This window comes from Electrona antarctica (genome assembly GCF_951216825.1).
Source record: "Electrona antarctica genome assembly, chromosome: 6".
Lineage (NCBI taxonomy): Eukaryota > Metazoa > Chordata > Actinopteri > Myctophiformes > Myctophidae > Electrona > Electrona antarctica.
This window is the reverse complement of record NC_136811.1, coordinates 34095841-34123340: the sequence shown is the minus strand read 5'-3', so window position 1 is coordinate 34123340 and position 27500 is coordinate 34095841. Positions and strand designations below refer to the sequence as shown.

Sequence of the window (27500 nt, the reverse complement as noted above, 5' to 3'; positions counted from 1 at the left end):
AGCCGCCTCTACATTTATATGTGCACACACGCACACACACACACACACACACACATACACACGCGCGCGCACACACGCACACGCACACGCACACGCACACGCACACGCACACGCACACACACACACAGTATGTAGATGATTTTTATTTCCACCCCCAAAGTACATTAGTTGGAACGTAGCCCTTTAGACATGAAGGATGTCTCTAAGGTAACACATCCCAATTTTCTCTCAGATTCCAAAAAGACAGGCGTACAATAAAATGTGCATTTGATGGCAACCAGCCGACCACAAGTTCCAGAGCCAAACTGAGACAAAATGCCAGCGGAGCTGAATGACTCATCCAGATGCTGAGGCCATAGGGGTTCCTGGCTGCATCATGGCGCTTCAAGGACTCCATACAGGGGCTCTCGCAAACAACAAGCATTTTGCATCCGGAACTAGATACATCTGCAGAGACAAGACTCACTGCAGAGGCGGGGATGCTCAATTGTCATTAACTTAACTAAACTAAATTTTGAGAATTTTCGGCCTCCAAGGCAAACAGCCATAACTACATCCTTCAATATTTGATTAGCATTTATACAGATGAGTGAAGGCAATCATAAATAACAATGTGAGGACTTACAGTCATGTGGAAGGAACAACAGTACTGTCACTCCTGGATTCGATTCCTGCCAGGAACGCTGTGGGCGCTGGGGGGCGTGTTCTCTCCTCCGCGTTATCATCGCCCATAACCTAGGTGAGGTGGGCAAAAGGGCCTTTTTGTGTGGAGTTTGCATGTTCTCCCCGTGTCCCCTAGGCCTAGGGTAGGTACCCTCACAAAAAACATGTAGTAATCCTGGTCTCTATACTGCCTCCCCCTTTTTCCTACCCGATTTCGCACCAGTGAGGGGTGGTAGGGCGAGTGCCCTGTATGCAGATTCAAACACACTGCCTTATTTACTACAGCAAACAACTTTTACAACAATTTTAGTTGCCTTTAATAGGTTCAAGATTCATAACTTATAATATGCCATTGGTCTTTTTGGAAATAAAATAAAATAAAAAGATACTCATGGAAAGGCTATATTATTTTACTTATATTGACCCTATAAACATTTTAGTATATGTAAGGTTTTGCCCACTCAAATGGTACCTTGTCAGTCAGTTATACCAAAGTAGTAGTAGTTGTTGTGAATTAGCAAACTCCCGTTGTCCTTCAAGTTCCACAGCCGTCTGCCGTCCAGACGGCCCCCAATAAATAAACTTGAACTTGACCTTGACCCAGCACCTCCCACCCCTCACTGATGCGAAATCGGGTAGGAAAAAAAACATATTAAAGAAGGTACCAAGAATATTTGAAGCGCAAAAAGTGCAGTTGGGACTACTTAAAATCCTCATAGCACATAATCTGCGAGGACCAAATCCTAATTTAGTTGAGGACATAATAAACATGAGTGTTTTTTTTTGTTGTTTTTTGTGATTTCAGTGACATGCTGTAGGCTTAAGTTAATCTCAGTTCTTCCTGGACAGGAAGCAGGCCCCTCCAAAATATTTGAGTTTTTGATGGTGAATACAATAGTGAATAAAGTTAGAGGCTGAACTAAATCTTGTGAAGCATGTGGCTGGTTCCAGTGAACTGAAACTCAAGTATGTGATGTCACAGATAAAAAACAAAAAACATAAAACACACTCCAACATTTTGTTCGTTTGTTATGTCCTCAACTTCAATACAATGGGATTTGGATGCAAATCAGTGAAGTGCCCTTTTAAGAAGGGGGCAGTGGCTTCATTAGGAGGTAGAGCAACCGTCTTGGAACCGAAATGTTCCTATTCGATACCCTGCTCCTCTCTGTTTCATGATGTCGAAGACAGATACTGAACCCTGAACTGCTCCCAATGAGCAGGCGCCCTGCATGTCTGACTCCGCCATCGCTATGTGAATGGGTATAAATGTGTAGTACATTGTAAAGCACTTACGGGCCTACTACAGTAGTCGACTGGAAATGCACTATAAATGCAGACCATTTAACACCATGTTGTGGAGATTAAGAATGGGGTTTGATTTCTCCATGGTGTCCCCACTGACTAAAACATTGGTCTCTGCAATCAATGCAGAACTCTCTACTCCCAAGGGGAATGTCAAATATAGCCGGGGCTTTGTGATCGTTCTCAGAGAATACAGCTTTCTCCAGTAACATTACAATTCATAAATACATCCTGTGCCTCTCATCCTGGCAGCACATTCATCGTGTCACTGGCTTCTTTTCATACGCAGATGGATTCTTCCTTTTTTTCACCCACTGGGACCATTTTCTCTCTTATCTTTCTCCCTGTCTCTTATTCCCCTTTGTACTTTCATCATCTTGCCTTCATCTCTTTCAGTACGTAGGTCCAGACTGCAGACCTATTTATTACTCTGTACCTTACAGTCTACTTTAATGCCCAACTTATCAGCTCTTATTTTTCCTTTCTTCTGTTAACTTCCCAGTGCACTGGTGCTCTTACACTATATTCACACAAACATGTATGCACACAAAAGTCACACATACACAAACCCGCACAAGCAAATACACATTCCAAGATGCACAAAAACACTTTTTTTAATCATTTATTTTAATTTTACAGTACCTATATTTGTGATCGACACACCCAGTTTGTTAAAAGCACTTCATGAACAAGTTTGACTTCACAGGACAACAGCCGGAGGGTAGACAATGTGCTCAAACTCTGGATCATCGAGGCCCGTGAACTTCCAGCCAAAAAGCGATACTACTGCGAACTTTGCCTGGATGACATGCTGTATGCACGCACCACCAGCAAACCCCGCACTGACACGGTCTTCTGGGGCGAGCACTTTGAATTCAACAACCTTCCAGCTGTCCGCAACCTACGCCTTCATCTATACAAGGAGACAGACAAGAAAAGACGCAAGGTGAGAGGAGACTGAGGGAGATTATGTAATGTGGATATCTGATCTAATCAGATCTAAAAATGAATGTAATAACTATATTGCTACTCAAAGTAGATTTATATTGTCATGGGGATTAAAATGACATATACCAGTTTTATGCTAAATACCCCCTCTGAGACAAAGGTAACTGATTGGGGTAATATGTTGTATGTGTCCTAAAGTTTGTAAATACATCAAAGATGTGATTATAATCCATCTATGATGGGTAAAGCCTTGGCCTGGAAGAGAGGTCATCAGGTGGTCCCCAACCTTCTTAGAGTGTTTCAACCCTTAACCACGACACTCTCCAGTTGTCGGGTCAGCAGTGATTGGCCAAATCACTGGGTTGTTTGAGCCTTCTCTTGTCGTTGTTGTTGCCGTTGAATCTGTCCTAGCGAGTCTCTCTCTTCCCCTCCTCTCAGGAGACTCTGGGGTATTGCTCATTTGTACGTTCTGTAGCTTGCGTGGTGCCCTCTTGCGAGTGCTGCAACAGGGGTTGCTAACCCCTGTTACCCTGCCAGTCTTTCCTGGAGGTCAGCTGTCTCTCCAGCGTCACCGACCTTCCTCGGTTGCCATCCAGACTTTCCTAGTGGTTGCCCAGGGAGTTCAGTTTGTAAATACCTTGGCCTGGAAGAGAGGTCATCAGGTGGTCCCCAACCTTCTTAGAGTGTTTCGACCCTTAACCACAACACTCTCCAGTTGGTGGGTCAGCAATAATAATAATAATAATAATAAGGTAATAATAATAATAATAATACAACTTTATTTGTATAGCACCTTTCATGATATGAAATGCAGCTCAAAGTGCTTTACAGAGCAATGGAGAAAAAAAGAAAAGAAAAGAAAGGCATAAAACATTAAAACTAGAAAAAGTGCCCTTCTGGGCACAGGTCTCCACCAGGAGGATAGGACTGTGTGAGATGTTTGGCAAAATGTTTAGGAGTAATATAACATATAACAGACATAACATGTTTGCCTTTGATGGCAATTGGATGATTTGAGGCATTTTGTTCCAAAAATGTGTTTTGCAAAAGTCAACCTGTTGGTGGCGCTATAACAGGCCAATGTGAAAAGGGTGGGATATATTCCTCAGCCTAGTAAGAAAATGTGTGAAAGATTTCACGTAAATTGCATGCTGCGTTCATGATTTGAGGCTTTTGTTCAAAACGGGGCAATCTTGAAAACTGTGAAAGCCAATTTTAGCCAATTAGGATGGAATATGAAATATCGGACAGATCCGACTTGAGCACATGACCATAGAGATACTGTGTATCGATTAGTGAGATTTTTGGACAGAATCTGGAGGAGTAATATCAAAAAATGTGTTTTACAAAAGTCGGCCTCATGGTGGCGCTATAAAAGGCAGATGTGGAAAATGCAGGTCAAAGTTTGGCATCGACCGGGTTAACGTTGCCAGAGATTAGCTGGTAACGGACGTAAGGATGGACACACACACACACACACACACACACACACGGACGGAGTGCAAAACATACTCTCTCCCCATGCCTGGTGGAGACAATAATAGCAGTAATGCAATACAGTGAGGACATGAATAACAAGGAATTTAAAAGATCAACTAAAAGCAAGAGTGCAAGAGCAAGCTGTGCTTTAAAAATGTCTACAGAGGCTGCCTGTCGAAGGTTTAGTGGGAGTTTGTTCCACGCCGTTTCACTTTGTATTTTAGTTGCCATGTTTTTAGGCACAGCGAGCAGGCCAGCAGTGGAAGACCTGAGGGGGCGGTTTGGGACATATTTAGGCAGGCAGTCATGTAGGTAGGAAGGTGTGAGACCATTGAGAGCTTTATAAACAAGTAAGAGAATTTTAAAATCAATCCTAAAAACAACGGGAGGCCAATGCAGCTGAATGGCCAAATCACTGCCCCTCTCATCTAGGCTTCCAGCTATTGTCCTTTCTCTATGCCAGAGCCAACAGGAGGCTCTACCTGCCTTGTGTTCTTGGGGGATTGCAGGCACTTGTAGGTCTCTAGGACTGTGGTTTGCGTCCTGCCTAGGGCTGTGCTGTGATAATAGCATAGCATAACAGTGCTATATCTATATCCTATTCTAAGACTACACATTATCGGTAGCCTATGGTATGTCCCCATGGTAAAATGCAGCCCACATAAGATGATGTGCTCGGCTGATAACCCAGCCCAGTGCTTCCTCTGAGTTTAGAAATCTCCTGTCCATCCTACTGTAGGTTTCCAAGTATAAGCTTAAACCAACACCATGGATATGGATATGGTATTCCTGATGAGGATGTGTCAGCAATAGTACACTGACAACGACAGCCATATATAACCCGTACAAAAATACAATGTTCCCCATTTTGGAAAAGCATGTAAACTTCAGTCAGGAACACTCACTTCATTAAGTAGATTATTGCAACAAATGGAATACAATTAATCTTGGCGTTAATGGCTCCACACATAAGATGTTCCCTACATTTTTCTAAGCAGCATGCTAAGCAAAAGTAGGGAACGCAGACCACAGATAGTTGTTATTATATATCTGTATTATCTTGTGGCCTTTTACAGTACCTCCACCTTTTTTCTATCATAATAATAGTTTTATGACTCATCGCTTCCTTTGTTTTTAAGGAAAAGAGCACATACTTGGGGCTGGTCAGCATCCCCATCTCAAGCATCACCGGCCGACAGTTCGTTGAGCAGTGGTACCCGGTCATCCAGCCTAGCGTCCTCACTAAGGGAGCTGGTGGAGGAGGAGGAAAGGTCATCAATGCATCCATACGCCTCAAATCCCGCTACCAGACCATGAGCATACTGCCCATGGAGCTGTACAAGGAGTTTGCAGAGTATGTCACCAATAATTATCGAACCCTGTGCGCTGTTCTGGAGCCTGTGCTGAGTGTCAAGAGCAAAGAGGAGGTGGCCTGTGCACTGGTGCACATATTGCAGAGCACAGGGAAAGCTAAGGTACAGCACATTGATTCCTCTAAAAGGCAGATCTCATGTGATCTTCTTTTAATAGATTTGAGTATACTAAATTGTGCATAAGTATATTACATCAGTAGTACTTTACAAGTGAACGTTTTGTGAGATCTTTGTTGAACCAATGGAAATCGGCCAGATGGCCTGAGAAATCAAAACTTATTTGTAATTTTTGCCCTTTGCTTTTTAAATACAAACAACAAATATTGTTTGTATTCCAGGATTTCCTGTCAGACATGGCAATGTGTGAGGTAGACCGATTCATCGACCGAGAACACCTTATCTTCAGAGAGAACACTCTGGCCACCAAAGCCATAGAAGAGTACCTCAAACTGATTGGACATAAGTACCTCAAGGATGCTATAGGTATAAGTGGGTGATTTAACTCCTTCAATCAAATTTCATTTCAAATGTAAGAACTACATTTTGATTGAAATTCTGATGTGAGAGACTTTACGAATTTCAAAATGACAGCAATAATTGCTAGTAAATAGTTGTCATGTATAGAAAACACCAGAGACACCATAACCTCTAATCTTCCAATATCAGTAATAATAATAAGTATTATTTTATAGAAAACAACATCATTGTATTTGTCGTTGTCGTCGTCATCATCATCATCATCATCATCATCATCATCATCATCATCATCATCATCATCATCATCATCATCATCATCATCATCATCTTTTAATTAACTTCACTATGAGAGGTGTAGTAACATTCAATTCAGCATTTTACCCTTGAATGTGTAATTAGCTAAATTGAATTTAAACAGATCTTGTTTATATACAGCTTTGTTCTTCATGCTATTCTTTCACAGGGGAGTTCATAAGGGCCTTGTATGAATCAGAGGAGAACTGTGAGGTGGATCCCATGAGGACCCCGCCCTCCGTGCTCCCAGACCACCAAGCCAATCTCCGCATGTGCTGTGAACTGGCACTCTGCAAGATTGTCAACTCCCATTGGTCAGTATTCAGCAAATGCAATGCAATTTAGTGTGATTTGTTATATTGTGCTTCCATGGGACTTACAGCAACCTATCACTAAAAATATGTTTTGTTTCATGTGACCTGGATGGTACCCAATCCTGGAAGAAGTCCTCGAATTCGAATGCATCATTTGAATATGTGAAGGATTCAGTGTTCAAGCTCCAGTGAGCTGTTTAGATCCTTTTATACCACTTTAACCGTGGTATACCTATATATATAAAGAAATAAACTACAACCTCTCAATGCAAGTTTGTATCAGCTATGAACAAAGAAATCCTTTCACACAGTAATAAAGAAAATCAGTCCATAAGTTTGGTAGCCAACACATAATTATCTTTATCTCAATAGTGTGTTTCCACGAGAGCTCAAGGAAGTCTTCGCCTCCTGGAGAGTGCGCTGTGCAGAAAGGGGGAGAGAAGACATTGCTGATCGCCTCATCAGCGGCTCCCTTTTCCTGCGCTTCCTGTGTCCCGCCGTCATGTCTCCCTCCCTCTTCAACCTCACCCAGGAGTACCCCGATGAGCAGACGTCACGCACCCTCACCCTTATCGCTAAAGTGGTGCAGAACCTGGCGAACTTCTCCAAGTCAGTTCCTTTGAATTACTACTGTGAATTTAGGCCTTTGTTTATGCAGTTAAATGTAAATGTCTTGTTAATTTGATATGGTATATACCCACGGATTATTTGATCTATTTCCAACTACAGCATGAAATAGAACTACAGTATAAAGTGCAACAAGGCATGGCTGTAAAAGAGCATACCTGCTTTGCAAACCTTCCTTAAAACTAATCATAATTTTGTGTCAAAAAAAGTGTTTATTAAAAAAGTGTTCATCCTCAAATATTTGTGTCATTCTTATCCACTCACCATTCACCTCCCCTTCTAACATCCGCCTTCCTTCCACTGTTTTCCCTCCTACCCCCAGGTTTGGCACTAAAGAGGAGTACATGAGCTTTATGAACGAGTTTCTAGAAATAGAATGGGGCTCCATGCAGCAGTTCCTGTATGAGATCTCCAACGTAGACAGTGTTAGTAATGCAGGGGGCTTCGAGGGCTACATCGACCTGGGAAGAGAACTGTCAATACTGCACAGTCTCCTCTGGGAGGTTATAGCCCAGCTCAGCAAGGTAAGACACAGACATGCCTACAACTCAGAGTCAGATTCACCACTCGTCACATAACCATCAATACATCTTATTTTAATATTAAATCCTATATACTTCACTGACTGTGTTCCCCCAGTGGGCTGTACTTGGCCCCTTCCTTTTTCCCTAACCCAAAGGTTAAACGGAATGGTAAACTGACATTCATGTGCGCGTGGCTCAAAACTCTGTGTTGTATGGCTCTAACGTTAAGCTGTAATTCTGTGTTGTATGGCTCTAACGTTAAGCTGTAATTCTGTGTTGTATGGCTCTAAAGTAAAACTGTAATTCTGTGTTGTATGGCTCTAACGTTAAGATGTAATTCAAGTTTGACTTAATGACTCAAGTTAAACCGATTCATACTTTCTATGGGTCCACTCTTATACATAGTATAGTTTTACATAGTGTTCCCTGATTTTGCTTAGCATGCTACTTAGCCAAAATTGGGGAACATCTTTAGCCATCAATCAACTGCAAGTATAACTGTATTTCATTTGTTGAGTGGTCCTGACCAAAATAGATATGGAGTGTAATATAGTATGTGAAATAAATATGTCAAAATGTCAATGTCAAAATTCAACTTATTTTCCCTCTATTAACTGTAGGATGCCATCATCAAACTGGGTCCGCTGCCCCGCCTCTTGAATGACATCAGCATGGCTTTGCGCAACCCCCACCTCCAGAGGCAGCCCAGCCACCAGACAGACAGGGTTCAGGAGAGACAGGCAGATAGGCTGCTGTCACGACCTAGCTTTAACAGGGGGGTGTCCTCTGAGTTTCAGAACCTCATGATGAGGGATCTCAATAGGTATGTATGTGGCTCTTGTTTCTTGAATAATGGCTTCAATGAGCACCTATGCTTTTATAATGCCATTTTGTCATCAGATGGCTTCAAATACATTCAAAACACCAAATACATAATGTTCATACCAGTGACGTAGAGTCTGTGGGGGCCGGGGGGCCAGGGCCCCCATGAGGAATTGGACCAGGGATCTCGGCCCCCATGAGGAATTGGACCTGAATATATATTCGCCTCGGTTCGTCCCGTTTGTGCCGCATCAGGTCGCGCCCGTTCGCGCAATTCTCGTCTTGCATTGACTTTGTATGTAATCGCGCCGCTCTAACCATCCAAGTCTGGCACCTTAACACGTCTGTTTTCCTCACTGTCCGGGGCAGGGGGTGGTGGGGGGTGGACCGCGTTGCCTGTCCCTTGTACACATGCAGATCAGGCATTGAAATGCTAATCTGGGTGCTTAACCTGCCAGGTAGGTAAGGGTATATGCATGCATACAGTACTTACTCTGCTTCTTAGACCCCATTTAGACTGAGACGTTTTAAAATATATCAAGGAGTCGGTGTCAAAAAGTTGACTGTATACACTTAATCGAATCAATTAATCTATGTGTCTACACTAAAACAACCAAAACGGCAACCGGCCCTGAATGCGCCTGTAGTATATATGGCCAGTCTGTAGGTGGTGGTGTAGCACTAGCTGGCACAAAGCCTCAAAAAGAGAGAAGAAGACATGATGCCAGTGTTGCCATGTCTGTTTATTATAAGCGACTTTGGGCTTCTTTTTTGGCTTGTTAAGTGTATAGTTGATTATTTGGTCTTGTTTCCTATGATATGATTTTATTTTATTTTATTTTATTTAGCACATTATACAAACTAAATAATGAAACTATATATAACAAAAATACAGAAAAGGGAAAGTGCCTGGTTGAGGCAAGTAGCCCAATGGGCTACCTGTAGAGGCTACAAGATAGACTACAATAAAATATTTAGGTTTAGGACATGATTGTATAGATTTTCCTAAATACATTTCCTAAATACATGATTGGACTATATATTAAGTATTCTAATTAAAAAATACAACACTTAATCTACAGTAAGAGGAAAAACATATTTATTGTCATCTGGTCAATCAGAATGTTTGTTGTTCTGTTTCAAAAATATTCCACATGTTTCACTTTGTTTTCCATGATATATATTTTTAAATATCAGATCTACAAGCTCACAACGTGTCACATCACGACGCAAACTTGTAGATCTGCTATTCTCAAATAACCTGGTCGCTTTTGGGGTTGTTTTCATAGACCTGGTTGCTTATTTCTCTCACACAATCTGGCAACAGTGCAGACGCTCCGATGTAAACAAAAACAGACAGGAGAATGCTATTCTCCATGTCCACTTGTTGCCAACGGTGGTGGTGTGTTGGAGGAGCAGTACATTAGCTGTAAAAGCCCTAACTATTAACTATTTTCTGCAGGACAAATGCAATGTACAACGCTGGGTGCTGCCATCTTTGTTTATTATTGTTCGGGGGTGGCGCATGCGTCTTAAAACACATGTGGGCTCTTGCGTCATCGGTCCAGGAAATATGCGGATTCGGACGTCCACACAGTGGCGCAAAAGTTGCGGTTTCATATTTATCCACTCTGGGACCCGGTTTAAAAAATGAACGGATTCATTGACCGTTTTGGTCGGCAGTGTGTAGATGAAAGGGCAAAACGATACAAAATGTATGCGGTTTGACTGCGGATCGTCTCAGTGTAAACACCCTCTTAGGCTACTTGTTCACAATGAAACCACAACCAGCAAGAACACCCTGGCTGCCAGCCTGCCGTTGAAACCTTCCGCCGTCCCAGCGACAAAACACAGAACCTGCCGAGGCGGACAGGACTATAGCCTGCAATCATGGCATTTAAACATGCTCTTCTGTTTATAAACTAAACACTGTGACGTTTAAAAAGTGTTACAAATAAGTGTTTAGAATCTAAACGCTTGAGTTTAGTGTGAAACGAAGAAAGGGCCCCATGAGGATTATGAAAACTATTCGTCCCTGGTTCATACGGTATTCGACGTAATCTTTTGCTTGAGATCCATTGTGGTGCTCCAATGGTACAGCTAACTCCTCTTTAGTTTTTTAGTTTTTTATGCATTATTTGTTTGTTTACTTGAAGTTTTACTGATTGGACTCTAATTCATTGTACAACACATTGGTCAGTTTTTGTTTTTAACCCTAGAACCCTAGAACCTGGGTCCGCGGACCCTTGGGGGTCCGCGATGCAAAGCCAGAGGCCCCGCCTACCTTTTCTTAAAGGACCAGCGCCCTAGAACTTATTCTTTAATACACATAATCAACAGAATTCAGTAAAAAAAACGGCTAGTGCGGAATTCTCCTTTAAATGTGCTTCACGAATAAACTGGCTTGACTTGACATCACTTCATACTAGCCATCCCCTCCAGCTATTCTATGATTGAATTGAATTATTCTATGTTGCCTTTCTCCAGCTCCATAGATATCACTCGCTTGCCTTCCCCTACCTCTGGGGTGACCAGTGGAGGGGTTATGCCATCCCGCTCCCAGCTGAGTTTCCAGGAACGTGACCATCTCCATCGAGCCGCCTCCAAAGACCTTTTCTATGTTCCCCGCCCTCCACTGGCCCGATCCAGCCCAGCCTACTGTACAAGCAGCTCTGACATTACAGACCCGGACCCCAAGGTGAGTTTCTATCACATTGAGTTGAGAAATTACCATTCCATTGAGTAGGTCTGCCAAATCACTGAGCCAAAGGGAACTTAAGGTGACCCCGCATAGGGGCCATGCTTAATAGCCTTTTCCAGTGAATAATATAAGACTGTATAGATCATCATCTTGTTTTTTGTTTTTGTTCACTCGCGCAATTTCTAGCGGTATTTCCTGGGAAATAACAATTCAGGCATTCCAATATCGAGGCCTCTATAGGTAAAAGCACCCCCATAATATCATCCGTGGCCACGGAATAACATAGCAGGCACGCCGGCCTCTTATAATCCCTTATTACTTAGGTTCTTAGTGTCAATAAAAACGTATATAAACCTCCAGGTTTCCCGAATGAACACCGTGTCTAACCTGCAGTCGGTGGACATGCTCAACCCCTCCCAGGCCTCCATCGCCGGCATGGGCAGCTTCGGTGGGCTGAGCAGCGGGGGCGGTGGCGGCCTGGGCTCGGGCCTGAGCAGCCAGCTGCGGGCCGGCGGGCGACTGTCGGCCGGCTCTGGCGGGTCGAGCATTTCGGGCGGCCTTCGGCTGAGCCAGCTGAGCCAGATGGGTACCACCACCGACTCACTGTCCCAGCAGCAACAACAGCAGGCTGCCGCCATGCGCTACCCGCTTTCCTTCCAGAACCCGCTGTTCCATCTGGCCACGGCGGACGGGCCGCAGCAGTCACAGCTCCACCACCAGCATAGCCGGGCCCAGCCACCGCCGCCTCTGCTACTGGCCCCAGAACAGGACTCCCACCAGGCCTACATCCCCCAGTTTGCACACGGAGGCTTCTCCCGCAGCGAGGACCTGTCCACCCTCAGGACCAGGGATGGTCATCTGGGCCCACCCAGCATCATCCACTCACACAGCTACAGCGATGACTACAGCAGGGCCGATTATGGACGGAGGCAGATGTCCATAATACAGGTACATAGTGTACACAGTATACAGTATTTTTAGTGTTCGTGTAAACACACACATTGCGTAACACAAATATTGAAGATGAAGATGAGGACGCAAATTATGATGTATCCGGAATGTGATGATGTATGATGATGTATGATGATAAGAGCACCCCTCACTTCACATCGGTCATTGGAATTTTTTTGAATAACTCAATGCTATAGACTCTAAAGCTATACCCTCAATAGAGCGTCGCAGTCCCGCCCCCTACCCAGGACCAGGAAATGATTCTCTGTTCATTTTCCTCATAGACATTTCAGAAAGTATTTATTTAAAGACGTTTACGCCGCGGACAAAGCCAACTCGAGTCGTGACAAATCATGACAACAAACACAATTTTTTGGGCCGAACAAATAATTAGAAAGAAGAAAAAACGGCAGGTTACAACACTTTTGTTGTTGTTTTTCTTCTTTGTAATTATTTGTTTGGTCCAAAATATTGTTTGTGTTGTCATGAGTTGTCACGACTCGAGTTGGCTTTGTCCGCGGCGTAACCGTCTTTAAATAAATACTAATAGAAATGTCTATGGGAAAAATGCATTGGGATTCATTTCCTGGTCCATGGTAGGGGGCGGGACTGGGACGCTCTATAGTATAGAGGGTATGTGCATGCATGAAGTGGGTGTCAAATCGAGTGACAAAGTGAGTTTAACATCGTTTAATGTAATTTAATGCAATCAGATAGGACTTTTCTGTGTGGATGTATCGGCTGTCAAGGCCAGAAAGTAATTTTTTGCCACTTAGTAGTAGGCATGTAACGATTCACTCAACTCACAATACGATTCGTATCACGATATGAGGTTCACGATACGATTTTTCACGATATTAAAATATATATATATTTTAAAGAAAAATTACCGTTTTTTTAATTTTATATAATTTATCTTCCCCCCTGAGATTTTTTATTTAACTACATTGCAAAAAAGTAGCATTACTTTTGACAGTGCAGCCACATAATTGCCTTCCTTGATGAGTATCAACGACCATCATCACCTGGGCACAGTCACAGACACACACAGCTCCCCTCTACAGTGCTCTACTACTGAAAGTGACTATCATTTCTCTCCAAAAGCACTTGAATATGATGGAATATGACTAAAGCTCACATTTCACATCACACACTAGCCCCTTCCATTTTTTTTGAAAATCTATTTTTTAATTTCAATGAATCGATTCATATCATCGGGATTAATATCGATATATATCGATATACGATATATCGTTACATGCCTACTTAGTAGGCGTTCCTGGGTATGATGATGTCATGCACATACCCTCTAATACCCTTTATGTGTGTTGGTTAAAAAATATTGAACCAATGAAATGTATTAGAAAGTGCTTAGGACTGACAAAACCAGCTAACTCCATTGGACCCTCAAACTGTCTGCTAAAGCAGCTAACTCCATCCCCTCTCACCCTCTTATGTAAGTAAACTATTTGACTATTAATAAAGTCACAATACTAACTTTGATGAAAATTTTACATTTTGGAGTTAGCTGGTTTCTGGCCGACAGGTGACAGCAAAGATATACTACTACCTGCTATACTACATATGATGTTGTTATGGCATCAAACACGACCCTTACATTAGTCTTAACCTGTGTCTGTTCATTTATTTGTTTAATCGGAGGAACTGAAAAGGCAAAATGTAATGTGTTCTATTTAGGACAACCTGGGCATGGCCTCCCAGACGGGTACGTCTCACTCATCCCTGGCCACTCCCCCATCCACAGTCCAACCTGTGCGCCAGAGTTCCGTCGCCCCGCCTCCCACTCAACGTGTCAAATCCCAGGCCTCCCATCAGCTGTCTGTCAGTTCCGCCGCGGCGCCCGCCGCTCCACCAAAAACGCGACCGCAGAGCGGAAATCTCCTCCAGTCGCCAGAGTCGGGCTACGCTGGCAAACAGCAGGGGTCCCGGCAGCTGTCTGTGAAAGATAACACGGCCCCGGGCCTGCCCCACCAACAGAGCTCTGTCAGAGAGAGCCAAAGTCCGCAGGGAACCACCAATCAGAGCACTCAGCAGTCACCACAGCAACAGCAGCAGCAGCCGCCGCCGCAGCCACAGACACAGACACAGACACAACAGCAACATCTGCTCAAGCCCACCATTAGCAAACAGGTGATTCAGAAAGCCCTTCATTAATCACTCTGAATGATCCTTTCTCTCTCTTTGATTTGTTTCAGAGTCTATGATTAAGCCGCGAGCCGCTGGGAGCTTGTAGATCTGCTATTTTCGGCTAATGTTCACCATCACACAAAGAATTGGACCCCTGTAGTTACTCCGAGGACCCCTTAGAGGTCCCGGACCCCCTGTTGAAGACCCCTTGTTTAAATGCACTACTATGTCTATATAATGTAACGTTATTTTTATATGGCCATGCATTTCGTGCCTTGTACCTCAATGAGTACTGTAGGATATGATGACACTTGATCATATAGTTACAATAGATGATTTGACTAAGGTTCAAGAGTTGCAAATAAATGCAAAAAAACATGGAACATTCACTGAACAAACATATCACATAATGAATTCACATTCACAAAATTCCCTTTCACATTGTTTTGTTCTCCCAGGGATCCCAGTCTCCCTCAACCCTCAATCCTCCAACCCCAGCTAACGAGAGGACAGTGGCCTGGGTCTCCAACATGCCTCACCTCTCTGCTGACATTGCAAGCTCTCGGGTTGACCGTGAAGAGTTCAAACTGAAGGAGTACTCAAAGAGCATGGATGAGTCCCGCATGGACAGGGTACGTATCAGAGCTATTCATTGTTTCAGTAGGAGGGTGTGAATAGTCAATAAATTACTCAGTTGGAGAGTTAATAATAACAGAAAGTCAATGTCAGAATGACATTCAAATTGGTGTCACCTATGAAACCCTTACCCCCTATTCCTCACTTATGGAGGAACATCAAGTCATTTCTATTGCTACTGAATCACTGAGATTTGGTTTTTACCAAGAAGACAGATCACCAGCCAAATATTGTTAAAACTTTGATGTTTCTGATCTACTAGCATGATAGCATCTTGTGGAAGGTAACAGACCTGTGGCTGGTTAATTCATGGATGTGGCGAGCGTATATCTATTCTACGTCCGAGCATAGACATGGTAACGCCCCGCCTGCCTCTGATTGGCCTACCGACACTGCCCGTCTTGCCTGTCCTCCGAGATGCAAGGGTACTCCGTGGTACAAGTACAAGAGAATGGCAACACGCGAGTTACGAGTAACTTGTAACTTTAATTTTTGTAGAAGAAGCAAACTAATATTGTTTGTGCCGTTTGCTTTGATTGAATAATTGATTGAACAGAATGAACACGTATGTGATTTGATTTGCCTGTGTTTTAAATTAAAGTGTTAGTGTTGATTATCGTGTATTAATCTAATTATAGTAAACTAATACTATTATACTAAAAAGGATAAAGATCAAGGGAAAAGAGACCTTTTTACAGTACAATGTTTCAAGTTTACACATGTATACAAATAAACAGGCCAACAGCATAAACAATATTAGTTTGCCTCTTCTACAAAAATAAGAGTTACTGTCGCGCGTGCCAAGCTGTCATTCTCGTACTTGTATTATTTATTTATTTCCCACCACTGAGTAACCTCGCGGCAGACTATCCAGCATGTATCTTCCACCTCGGAGGAAACTCTGGTAAGGCTGGCAGTGTCAGTAGGCCAATCAGAGGCAGACGGGGCGTTACCATGTCTATGCTTGGACGTAGAAAAGATATACGAGTGTGGCGAGGGGATTTTCAAATCCATCAGCCAATGGGGATCATTCCCACCCTGGTATCAGTGTGTACAGTCTCTGGACACAGTTCAACCCTTAAACGTTTTGAACCTACAGTACCAGAACATCCAAGTTTGCTCTCTGTGTGTGCGTTTCTTGTTCTGCCACAGGTACGCGAGTACGAGGACGAGATCCACTCCTTGAAGGAACGCCTGGTGATGTCCCACAAAAAGCTGGAGGAGTACGAGAGGAGGCTCCTCACACAGGAACAGACGACCAATAAAATCCTCCTGCAGTACCAGAATCGCCTTGACGACAGTGAGAGGAGGCTACACCGACAGCAAACGGAGAAAGACTCCCAAATTAAAGGAATAATTAGCAGGTAAATGGAGGTTGTTGTTGTTGGGAAGGAGGGTCAATGAAAGCTGAGCCATACCATACCATACCACATGTGATTTTGTATTCATTTTTAGGGCAGCTGTATTCACATGTCTTTACTGTGGTAATGACTGAGCTGACTCGACTACGCAGTAAAGTCCTCATTGTTAAGGCCTGATTATACTTTGTACGTCTGTGTAGTGGCGAGGGTCTGCGTACAGTGGACGCATACGTGGTTCTATACGCACTACATGTTGGTGTCTGCAGGTTCTACGCATGCACACTACACATCTGAATCAGTCTCGCAGATACTTCCACTTCTGCCTGCACTGCACACACTTTCATCTCTTCCAACTATCAGGAAAATCACTCTCAGAGAAGCACATTTGGTTGTCTTTTTTCTCTTTTCTTTTTTTATCCCACGATTTGTGTAACCCATTTTTTCACCCGGTGCCAATTGCCTAAGCTGTAATCCTGGGCGCTACTCTCCCTTTGCCAACCTGGGGAGAGCCCTGAACCAAGCTCATGCATCTTTATAATCTTCTATTGATGAGTTATAGAGCTGCAGGTTGCAGTGGATATCGTCCCTCAACCTCTCCTCAAACAGAGCTTCCATTGTGCTTTTCTAGTGCATGTGCAGTCAGTGTACTTGCCCGCTCACAGGTAGATGTCCACGTGGCAATGAGGTGGTGACAAAATGTACGTCATGTGGACCCTTGCGCCTACATGGACACAGAGAGTATAATTTGGGCTTTACTTTGTTTTCGAGTTTCATTGCCAAATGTAATCATTTGAGAAAGTGGCATTTACTATATATATTTGTGGAAAACTGAAACACTTTATCCTTTAAGATTATACTGTAGTCTTTGGCTGACCGAATTACCAATTATACACTGAATTTGTCTTGAGACATTGCCAGATGAGTGTATGGTGCAGTATATATTGTCATAGAGCTGTATTTAGATGTTTTCAATGAATATTGGAGGGTAGATGTTGGAGTTCATTATTTTCAGTGCTACACTCCGGAAAAGATTAGAAGGAGATGTGTATCACAAGCAAAAGCTTTAGAATGGATATGACATTTTTAAAGGGTCTATATACTGTATGTCCATAGACAATAGAGTCTTTTAGTGAAAAACACTAAAAGACTATTATCCGCTTTTCATTGCAAGGCATACTGGATTCTTAGGAATATCATGTATGAAAGACTGCAAAGAACTCCAGCTGACTCGCAATTTTAGTAAAAAAATATATATGCTTTTTTGAGTGATTCGTTCATATTGACTGCCTTCAAAATGAGGTCGTTGATTGAGAAAGTATTCAATTGAGTGTATCACGGCTTTAGTATAGGCCTTGTGATACTGTCTTGGATATGAAATGCTCAGTGAACATTTTACTTGCGGTTTCACATTGGCAATCATACTCTATTGTGTTATGCTGCTGAGAGATCAGTTAATGGGCACTGTGAGGAAAGGAGTCAAATCATTTCTTGTCCATGTACAATAGTTTATCCCTGCAACTGAAGGGCAGATATCTATGACAGAGAATATTGCTTCTTCCACTCCAGGGAAGAAGAAACGAAATGAAGACAGAGACACTTCTGGTCACCTTGTATGGATCTGTAATGTCCTAGCTTGTACATAATACCATCCACGACATACAGTACCTTTATCCTTTGTACTTTTGCACTCTTCAAAACCATGCTGGGTTTTTAACTGCATCCCTTGATCATTTGAGATGATTCAAATTAACTTGAATTAATTCAAATTAACGTCAACTGAATCTTCCACCAAACTGAACACTAAAAGCACAAGAGGATTGAAAGTTTGATAATCCTGGATGCTAGAGACTTGTCTGTACGTTGGACAGACTATTATACAGTTTGCACAAGGCGTTGTTCGGGACCTTCAATCAAAAGACCCTGGACGTATGTGGCATAAAGTTGGCTCTTCCATTTTAGATGGAACACCTTGTAGTGTTCACTGAAGGACATGATTAGATAGACATTCTTCTGTGGAATGAAGCGGCCAGTATTGCACAAGAGAGGAATATTTTTTAATCCACAGTCCTACAGTAGGTGGTGGTTATCCTCATGTCATCCTTTTTATCATGCCATCACACCATTCTGCATTAACGGGCAGGTCTGAATGCTTCCATTTTGCTTGTATTACTGCCAGATAACCCCAATCACATCTGGAATTCTGGATGTGATTGTATTACAAATTCTTCATTCTAAGCACAATCCTGCAAAACATTTGGGGACAGTCCAATCTAAAAGACATCTACTTGGAATGACAAGTGTAACTATATGATATTGACATTGTATACTAACAACCTTTATTTATGATTTGATTTAGCAATCAATGTTAAGTGGTACAGTATAAGTGATGTGTTTTGTTAGCTATAGCTCTATTCTCCTATAGTATGAATAATATTGCTATAGAGTGTTTGTTCAGCAATAGGGGTCTTTCTGGCTCTCCAGCTATTTAGTAAACAGAAAATATTTCAGGTTGGGATACCAAATTCATCCAATCGTGAGAGAGATATCATACAGTAATAATAATAATAATAAAACTTTACTTGTATAGCACCTTTCATGACATGAAATGCAGCTCAAAGTGCTTTACACAAAAAAGAAAAGAAAGGCAGGGCATAAACAATACAGTGAGGACATGAATAACATTTTTTAAAAAGACAAATAAATCAATTAAAAGCAAGGGTGTAGAAGTGGGTCTTGAGCTGAGCTTTAAAAATGTCTACAGAGGCTGCCTGTCGAAGGTACAGTGGGAGTTTGTTCCACGCCGTCGGCCCGTAGAAGCAAAAAGCTGCTTCCCCGTATTTTTTTGTTGCCATTTTTTTTAGGCAAAGCGAGCAGGCCAGCAGTGGAAGACCTTAGGGGGCGGTTTGGGACATATTTCGGCAGGCAGTCATGTAGGTAGGAAGGTGCGAGACCATTGAGAGCTTTATAAACAAGTAAAAGAATTTTAAAATCAATCCTAAAAACAACCGGAAGCCAGTGCAATGAGGCCAAGACTGGAGTAATATGTTCTCTCATCTTAGTTCTAGTTAAGACTCTGGCTGCTGCATTTTGGACAAGTTGTAATCTGTCAGTTGATTTCTTAGGCAAACAGTAACATGATACAGGATAGTAATTGGATAGTAAGTGTAATTGGAAGTGATTTAACAAAAACTAAATAAATAAAGCTGACAAACGTGTTCTCTCTCCTGATTGGATGAAATTGGTGACCCACCTGAAAATGTATTTTCTGCTTATTAAAGACCTGGAGAGACGGGGAGACCCTTGTTACTGAGCAAACACTCTATAGAAACGATTACTATCAAAACATACTGTAGAGCTTTTACTTTTTTACCAAATGTTTTTGTAGTCACCAAAAATATCACTTACAGCACCTTTACCATTTCCCATTCCCATTCTAAAATATACATGATGCTGAGAATCTGGGATCTGCAAATTAGTTACAGTATATATCATGAATAACTAAATAACTAATAACTAAATTCATGGCTGCTACTGTAGGAGAAGAAAAGTTGATACATTGCTATCAAATAAACCATTTTCGAGAATTTATAGAAAATCTATTTGTGAATAACACACCAATGCCATGTTAATCTGTTGTCAGGTGCTATGCAGCTAGCTATGGCAGTCCTTTATTTTGTTCAGCAAGTGATCTTAAAAGGTTTTAATTTGAAGATAAACATTCGCCTTCTTTAAGCTGCTCTGAACTGACCAACAGTATAACGGGAGCTTGGTGACTCGGGAGCTGCAGTGAGTTTGCAGCAATGTTTCTTGACTGTATGTAGCACTTATACGGTAGGGTCAGGGTGGATCGGTTTGCACGAAAATACCCATGATTAATAATAATAATTACCATTATTATTGTTTTTGAGGGGCGCTAGCCCCTCCTATAAACAGCTGTAGTGTTTAATGTTTGTGTTGTCTGAACACAAACATTAAATGCCATTGACAATGAATGGAGAATTTACGTCATATGTGTCTAAGCAAATCGGCTGGGTATGTCGGTGGGAACCATTGGCCAATAAGGGACCATCATTCTTGATGATGATGTACGATGATGTACAATGATTAGAGCGCCCCTCACTTCACACGGGTGTGATTTTTATTATTATTATAGCCGGAACAGCCGGACGTTTGGGTTTAGGCATTCGTTTAGAGATGTTTAGACATGGGTTTGGACTTTGCTGTGGTTAAGGTTGGTAAGTATTTGGGAGGGAGGTTAGCAACTGAGATTTTTTTTGTTCAGCTCCACTCATTGCACAATGCATGCTGGGTATTGTCCTGCTAATCCATTCTAATCATGATTCTAATGCCCACTATTTCTTGAGGATTAGTTTGAGTATAGGCCTTGTGAACATTTGATAGTAATACAACTGTTATCTATAGCAAATTGAAATCAGTGACATAAGAGCCATAGCATAATAATAGAGGCCTAATGGAGATAATTCTGTATGTGTATATATATATATATATATATATATATATATATATATATATATATATACAGAATTATCTCCATTAATATATATATATATTGTATCAATTACATTATTACATTATAGCTGTAATGAAATTAACCTTGCAATAGTTAATGTAATTGGTAAGAGATGTGCAATAATAAAATTGGATATTATTACATCGACAAGATATTGATATATTTTACACAATGTACAGTACAGTATGTCTACAGTAACCCCTTGCCTTCAAAATGTTTTACCAGGTGCTACACTATATATCAATAGCACTAGCACACTGTAAGTCCATAATATAAGAGATATGGTATGTTGACTATATTCCACAATTTATTCCTAATTTATGAGTTTGTATATTGTTTGTGAATTTATTAACATTTAAGAATGAAAGACTAAGATTGATATTGATGCTATTTATGAAAATGATACCATTTCTCTATCTGTATGATTTTGCTGTATATGCTTGGTTTGAGTTTTGATCTGCAATCTGTCATTGGTGCTATCCAGTGATATGGTGGTCAGTACAGTTGTTTAAGAAAGTTGGAATTTACCGTTAACACAGTCATGGTACAGTATGATTTAAATAGAATTATCAAAAGGACTGTGTGTGTGTGTGTGCCTGTGGGTAGTGTGCGTGTGGGTAGTGTGTGTGTGTGTGTGTGTGTGTGTGTGTGTGTGTGTGTGTGTGTGTGTGTGTGTGTGTGTGTGTGTGTGTGTGTGTGGTGTGGTGTGTGTGTGTGTGTGTGTGTGTGTGTGTGTGTGTGTGTGTGTGTGTGTATTGGTTTGTGGGTCTGGGTCTGTGACAATGTTGACACAAGTCTAGAGGTTTTCTCTTTCAAATCTTTCCTTCCAGAAATAGTTATATATGAATATTTCTATCAGTACGTCTGCCTCTCTTTTTGTAGCAAGCATATAATATGGATAGGCTGTATAAATTGAACTACTGTACATCCAAAATTATATTGAACCCTTGCAAATACGTAGTTCCAATTATTGTGAACCTTCTGTGGACTAATGTGTTTGTGACCAAACGGCCTGATAGTGAAATGACTTGAAGTTGTATTATTTGGGTGGGGTTTATTGTATCATGATAAGTTAGACACCATCAAGGACACAGAGATGTTATTATAAATTACCTTCTAAATGCTTTCTTGTCTAAATTTGATCGATTATTTCAGTGGTTCTCAATGTATTTGGCCGTGGATCCCCATATGAAAAGATGTGGTGCCAGGGACCCTCATAGAATATTAATATTGTTAAAATGCTGTGAAATATTATTATTGTTTTTAGTTTTGCTAGATCGTTTTAAAAATAGCAGATCTACAAGATCACAATGCGTCTCATCGTGGTGCGTTGTGAACTTGAAGATCGGTTATTTTCACATAGGTGATGTATAAAATAGGGCTAAAGTGGTCCAACTGATTTTGATGCTATATTAACCAATTTCACTGGGGACCCCCTGGAACCCCACAAGGACCCCTTTGGATCATCGGACCCTACTTTGAGAACCACCTGCTTATTGTATTGTCAGTAACCCCCACCCTTCTGGAACCACGGTATAGGTCAGGTCATACAAGTATTTTCATAATCCATTTGGTCCATGCAGTTTATCTCTTGTATTTTGCCTTCTTTCTCTGTAGCAAAATATTCAGACCTCATTGTTGACAGATCACATTATGCTGAACACACTATCAGTAAATGTACACGGATACACTCAGTGGCGTGCACAGATAGACACTAGGGGGTGCTAGAGCACCCCCTGCCCTTTTGGCAATGTGCCCTTTTGAAGAAAAAAAACAAAAAAACGTATTTTTTTTTTTTTGGATTTTTCAAAAATAGCAGACCTACAAGCTCGTAGCGCGCCACTCGGTGGCGCGCTATGAGCTTGTAGATCTGCTATTTTTCAATAGCTAAAGCATAACATAATGCTAACACCAAAAGGGGTTCCCGCCCAAAATGGGTTAAGGCAACCGGCCGGTTCCACGCGCTGCACAAGGTGCCCTTTTTTAACTTGAGCACCTGCCCCTCTAAATGTCTGTGCACGCCACTGGATACACTGACACCACGCTAGACAGGAACGCCCAAAAACGTCACATCCGGTTTTAGCCTGGGGTAATAATTTTCTATGGCTGCCAATGCAACTTGGTCCAATCCTTAATCACATACGGACAAACATCTATGCCGATGCTATCTAACTTGCGGAGGTAGCGTGCCTTGTCCACGGGCAACAGATCTTTCAACGTATGGCATTGCAAATACGTTTGATAATCGCTACTCTGCTCAATATTGTTTTGAAAAATGCCGCAAATTGCATTGCAGTGAACGAGCGCAAATCACAACTTCCCCCGGTTGTGGGCGGAGTCACAGTTTGAGGCGCTGTTTACGCGCCGTGGTGTCAGTGTATTGATTATTCTGTTTCTCCTTTTTGTTTCACTTTTCACTTTCATGAATCACTGTCTGTAGGCCTATATTAAAGTCATTTCAGAAACATAACGTTGTACGCCCATGTTACATACCATTGTTTTTGGAGACAGTTTTAATGTTTCTTTCTGTCAATGCTCATGATTGAGTCTTTGTTTTCTCTATTAATCATTTGTAAGATACCCCTGCAGTGTTCATTATTTTCCCGTCCATAATAAAACATCAAAACACTTATGTTTGAATCTTCATATGTGGATTTCCATTATTTGTTCATGTGAAGAATCAGCTGAGCTTCCATGTGTTTAAAATAAAGATTTATTAAAAAAAAAAAAAAAAAAAAAGGCTCATTAGGTAATAATGACAGCTAAATGGTGCTATAATTTGTTTTACATTAAAATAAATAAAGGGATTGTTGTGCTTAGGTAAATTGTATACAAAAATGTGTTCATGTCCCTTAATCAATCAATTTATCAGTGATATCAATCTTGATGGTCTGATGCCCATATGCATCAAATATATGTTTTATACTTTCTAACCTTAACCCTCTACTGTCAAATTGCCCATGTGTCAGCAATCTCACTGTATGACATCATATTACAGGTTCATTCAGTTCGTCATAATGTGTCCAGTACGTATGACATGAATTTAAAAACAACACCAGGAAAGGGATTGTAATGAAATGCAATGGCAATTAACGCTACAATGATCAGGCCAACAAGGCTATTATGCAAATCAGACATCTTTTTTTTTTTATTAAAAATGATGCCTGTGAGTGTCTATTTGATTGAGTTTACAGCATACTGTAGAATGTATTCATTTGACATCAAATCCCTAAATGACCCTGATTAGAAGCCTGGTCAGCATTAAATTGCAAATGAAACCCTATGCTTAACATTGAGAGATGGCGAAACTGCACCGTTCACTAGCCTGTGAAATCAGCTAATAAGCTCCCTCATACTGGCCTGTGGAACCTTTGAAGTGACTATCACAAGGACTGGCAATGGGGCCATGTGGTGTTGGTGATTCCCTAGGGAAAAGTGTGGATCTCCTTCATCTAACCATTCAGTTAATTAACAATCTGACATAATTGGCAGTGGTTACTGCATTCGCAAAACACGGCAAAAATACCAACAAATCAAACTGAAATACCGACAAACTCTCATAGGCATAGGGTTTGTGGACACTGGCCTGGTCTTGAATGGCCTGGCCTGGTGCCAGCATGCTTTCAGATTTGAGATGTGAGATACAGTAGGTAACTGGTGTCCACTTGACAAGCTAATTAGGCAATTTTGCCATTGTAAATGTTGCAGTTGCATGGATAACTTCTAAAGCTTTCATAATGTATTTTGAACTCAATGCTCTTTCTCTCTCTCCCTCGCCATCTTTCTCTCTCTCTTTTCCTCTCTCTTATTCTGTCTATGTCAACCCTCACCCCTCTTTTTTCTAAGACTCATGGCTGTGGAGGATGAGATAAGGGGACCACCAATCATTGAGCCAAAAACCAGGATGTTCGTTGATCAGGTCTGTGAGTCCGAGAACGTATGGTGGCCCGTGCTATCTTCCCTCTACCTGTGTGTCTCTGTCCTTCTTTCTCCTTTTCTTAACCTCCATCTCCGTAGTTATTATTTTGTCTTCTCTCTGTGAACTGGTACCTTCCGTTTGTCTTGCTCTGTCCTTGACCTTTTTCCGTCTCTGGATTTTGACTGCCACCTGTCTGCCAACATATCAGCGGGGTGCATTGAATATCAAAGAGTGTCCATTTCCATTTCAAAACAGTAACTATACTGTACAGTTGTTTCTGTGCGCATGCATATGTGTGTGTGTGTGTGTGTGTGTGTGTGTGTGTGTGTGTGTGTGTGTGTGTGTGTGTGTGTGTGTGTGTGTGTGTGTGTGTGTGTGTGTGTGTGTGTGTGTGAACAAATCTGGGTCTGTCACAATGTTGACACAAGTCTACAGGTTTTCTCTTTCAAATCTTTCCGCGGAGCATGTCTGAGTTGAGCTCTTTGAACAGCTTGCTGTCCGGGTTTAGCCCTTTAAACAGCTTCATGGTTGTGATATGGCTGCCAGACTTACGGTCAAGGGTGCTGAACAGCTGAACCCCAAATCATTGCTCACCATTCCATCCATCTCATGCCCCTGTGTGCGTGTGTGTGTGTGTGTGTGTGTGTGTGTGTGTGTGTGTGTGTGTGTGTGTGCGTGTGCGTGTGCGTGTGCGCGTGCGCGTGTGCGTGTGTGTGTGCATGACTGCGTGTGCGCGTATGTGTTTGCATGTGCGTGGACGTTTGTGCGTGCATTTGTCGCAATACATTTAAAATGGATAAGTGGAAGAATCTCTACTGAAGCCTCCATGGTAGAGCATCATGCATTCATGATATTAATGGTAGCCTCTTTTTTGTGTTGTTTATTTTGTCTATTTTAATTAAGTTCTTGTTAAATAAACCTTTGAGCACACAAATGTTTGCTCTTATCAAGTGAATCATCCGAATCAGATCTACTTCACAGCTAGTTCCTCGGTTTGGCGTTTGTTTGGATGTGGTGATCCTGTGTTGAATGTGTCATATTCATTCTTCAACAGATAATTTCACTCGTAAGCCAAAGCCAGTTGCAGTGCATGAGGTCTTTTGGCAGACATTATTGCAAACCATGTCAATGCCATTGTCAGGAAAGCCCTCTTTGCCTTCCCTCCACGCTTTGTTTCACCTTGTTTCAACACTGCATCAAATCATCTCTGCATAAGCAAACTGCTGTTGAGTGTCAGGCTGTCAGCAGATAATCATTGTACAATAATCTAGGATACACCATCTTCCAGGACAAATGGTGGCATTCTGTACAGTTGTCTTACATTGCGGTCACAATCTGAATCCCAAAACACAGTGGTTTTTAGGTGCTTCCAAATTTCCAATTGTTTATTTATTGCATACAGTGCACTGAGTGCAGCTTTAAGCGCCATCAGTTTTCTGTCAGAATTTGTATTTGGAGGTTCTGTGGCTCACTCTGCATAGTGCAGACACGTACAGTTGGGTGCCACCGATATTGTCCCTTATCATTTGACCCATTTAGGCCTGACCTCAAAATTTTAAAAAATCCTTCTAAATCCTCCAGTTTTCTGAAATAAATATTTTTACGATTTTTCAAAAATAGCAGACCTACAAGCTCGTAGCGCGCCACTCGGTGGCGCGCTATGAGCTTGTAGATCTGCTATTTTTCAATAGCTAAATTATAACATAATGTTTAAAACACCAAAAGGGGTTCCCGCCCAAAATGGGTTAACTGTCCTTTTGCGCAGATCACGCAAACCTCAGCAAAAAGAAAAGGACAATATCGATGGCCTCCAACTGTACCTGTATGCTTCAGATAATTCTTCACAGCCTCAGAGGTTAGGGTCAATATTCACAACATAAACTACCTTTGATACCTCAATGGTCTCATTTGAACCCTGACCACTGGTGTTCTGCTAACTCAACAAGACTAGGTCAAAATCTAGTCTGGGCTGCTACTTTTAAAACTAAAAAGATTGAAACAACAGATACAGGAAGTGGAGACACCCAGGAGATGCAAGATTTGAAGTTATACATGGTATTATATTATCCACAAGCAGCAATTAAAATATTTCAGTCTGGGATGCAATCACACAGTTACAACAGGCGTGGCCACTTCCAAACCTCCTTGGCAGTGTGTGACAGACACAACAGTGTGGAGCGGAGTGAATATGATTAAAGAAGAAAGAAAAGAAGAAGAATTCAAGCAGGCATCGAGTTGCCATTATTATGCTATTGGATGAGCATTTGAATAATTGGTTTACCTATACATTCTAAATGAATGTGTGCCAATTCCTACCACATCTAACAGAATCAAAACAGAAAGGTGTAAAGTGGTAAAGTAGTGACATTGATGAGTGGTGTGACTCATGAATTGAAAAGTTGAGAGTAATTGAACTTTTAATCAATT

General features: G+C 41.7%; 1 protein-coding gene across 1 annotated transcript in view; it reads left to right on the top strand.

Annotated features, from left to right (window-relative positions):
* The window catches only part of syngap1b (synaptic Ras GTPase activating protein 1b), a 109898-nt gene that overhangs the window by 75181 nt on the left and 7217 nt on the right, over nucleotides 1-27500 (top strand). Inside the window, exons 7-19 of the mRNA XM_079502922.1 lie at nucleotides 2675-2914; nucleotides 5535-5870; nucleotides 6107-6251; nucleotides 6709-6853; nucleotides 7226-7462; nucleotides 7803-8004; nucleotides 8625-8827; nucleotides 11314-11524; nucleotides 11888-12484; nucleotides 14177-14629; nucleotides 15085-15258; nucleotides 16415-16626; nucleotides 25001-25073. Of these exons, the coding sequence (XP_079359048.1) occupies nucleotides 2675-2914; nucleotides 5535-5870; nucleotides 6107-6251; nucleotides 6709-6853; nucleotides 7226-7462; nucleotides 7803-8004; nucleotides 8625-8827; nucleotides 11314-11524; nucleotides 11888-12484; nucleotides 14177-14629; nucleotides 15085-15258; nucleotides 16415-16626; nucleotides 25001-25073 (3228 nt within the window). The remainder of the gene's footprint in view (nucleotides 1-2674; nucleotides 2915-5534; nucleotides 5871-6106; nucleotides 6252-6708; nucleotides 6854-7225; nucleotides 7463-7802; nucleotides 8005-8624; nucleotides 8828-11313; nucleotides 11525-11887; nucleotides 12485-14176; nucleotides 14630-15084; nucleotides 15259-16414; nucleotides 16627-25000; nucleotides 25074-27500) is intronic.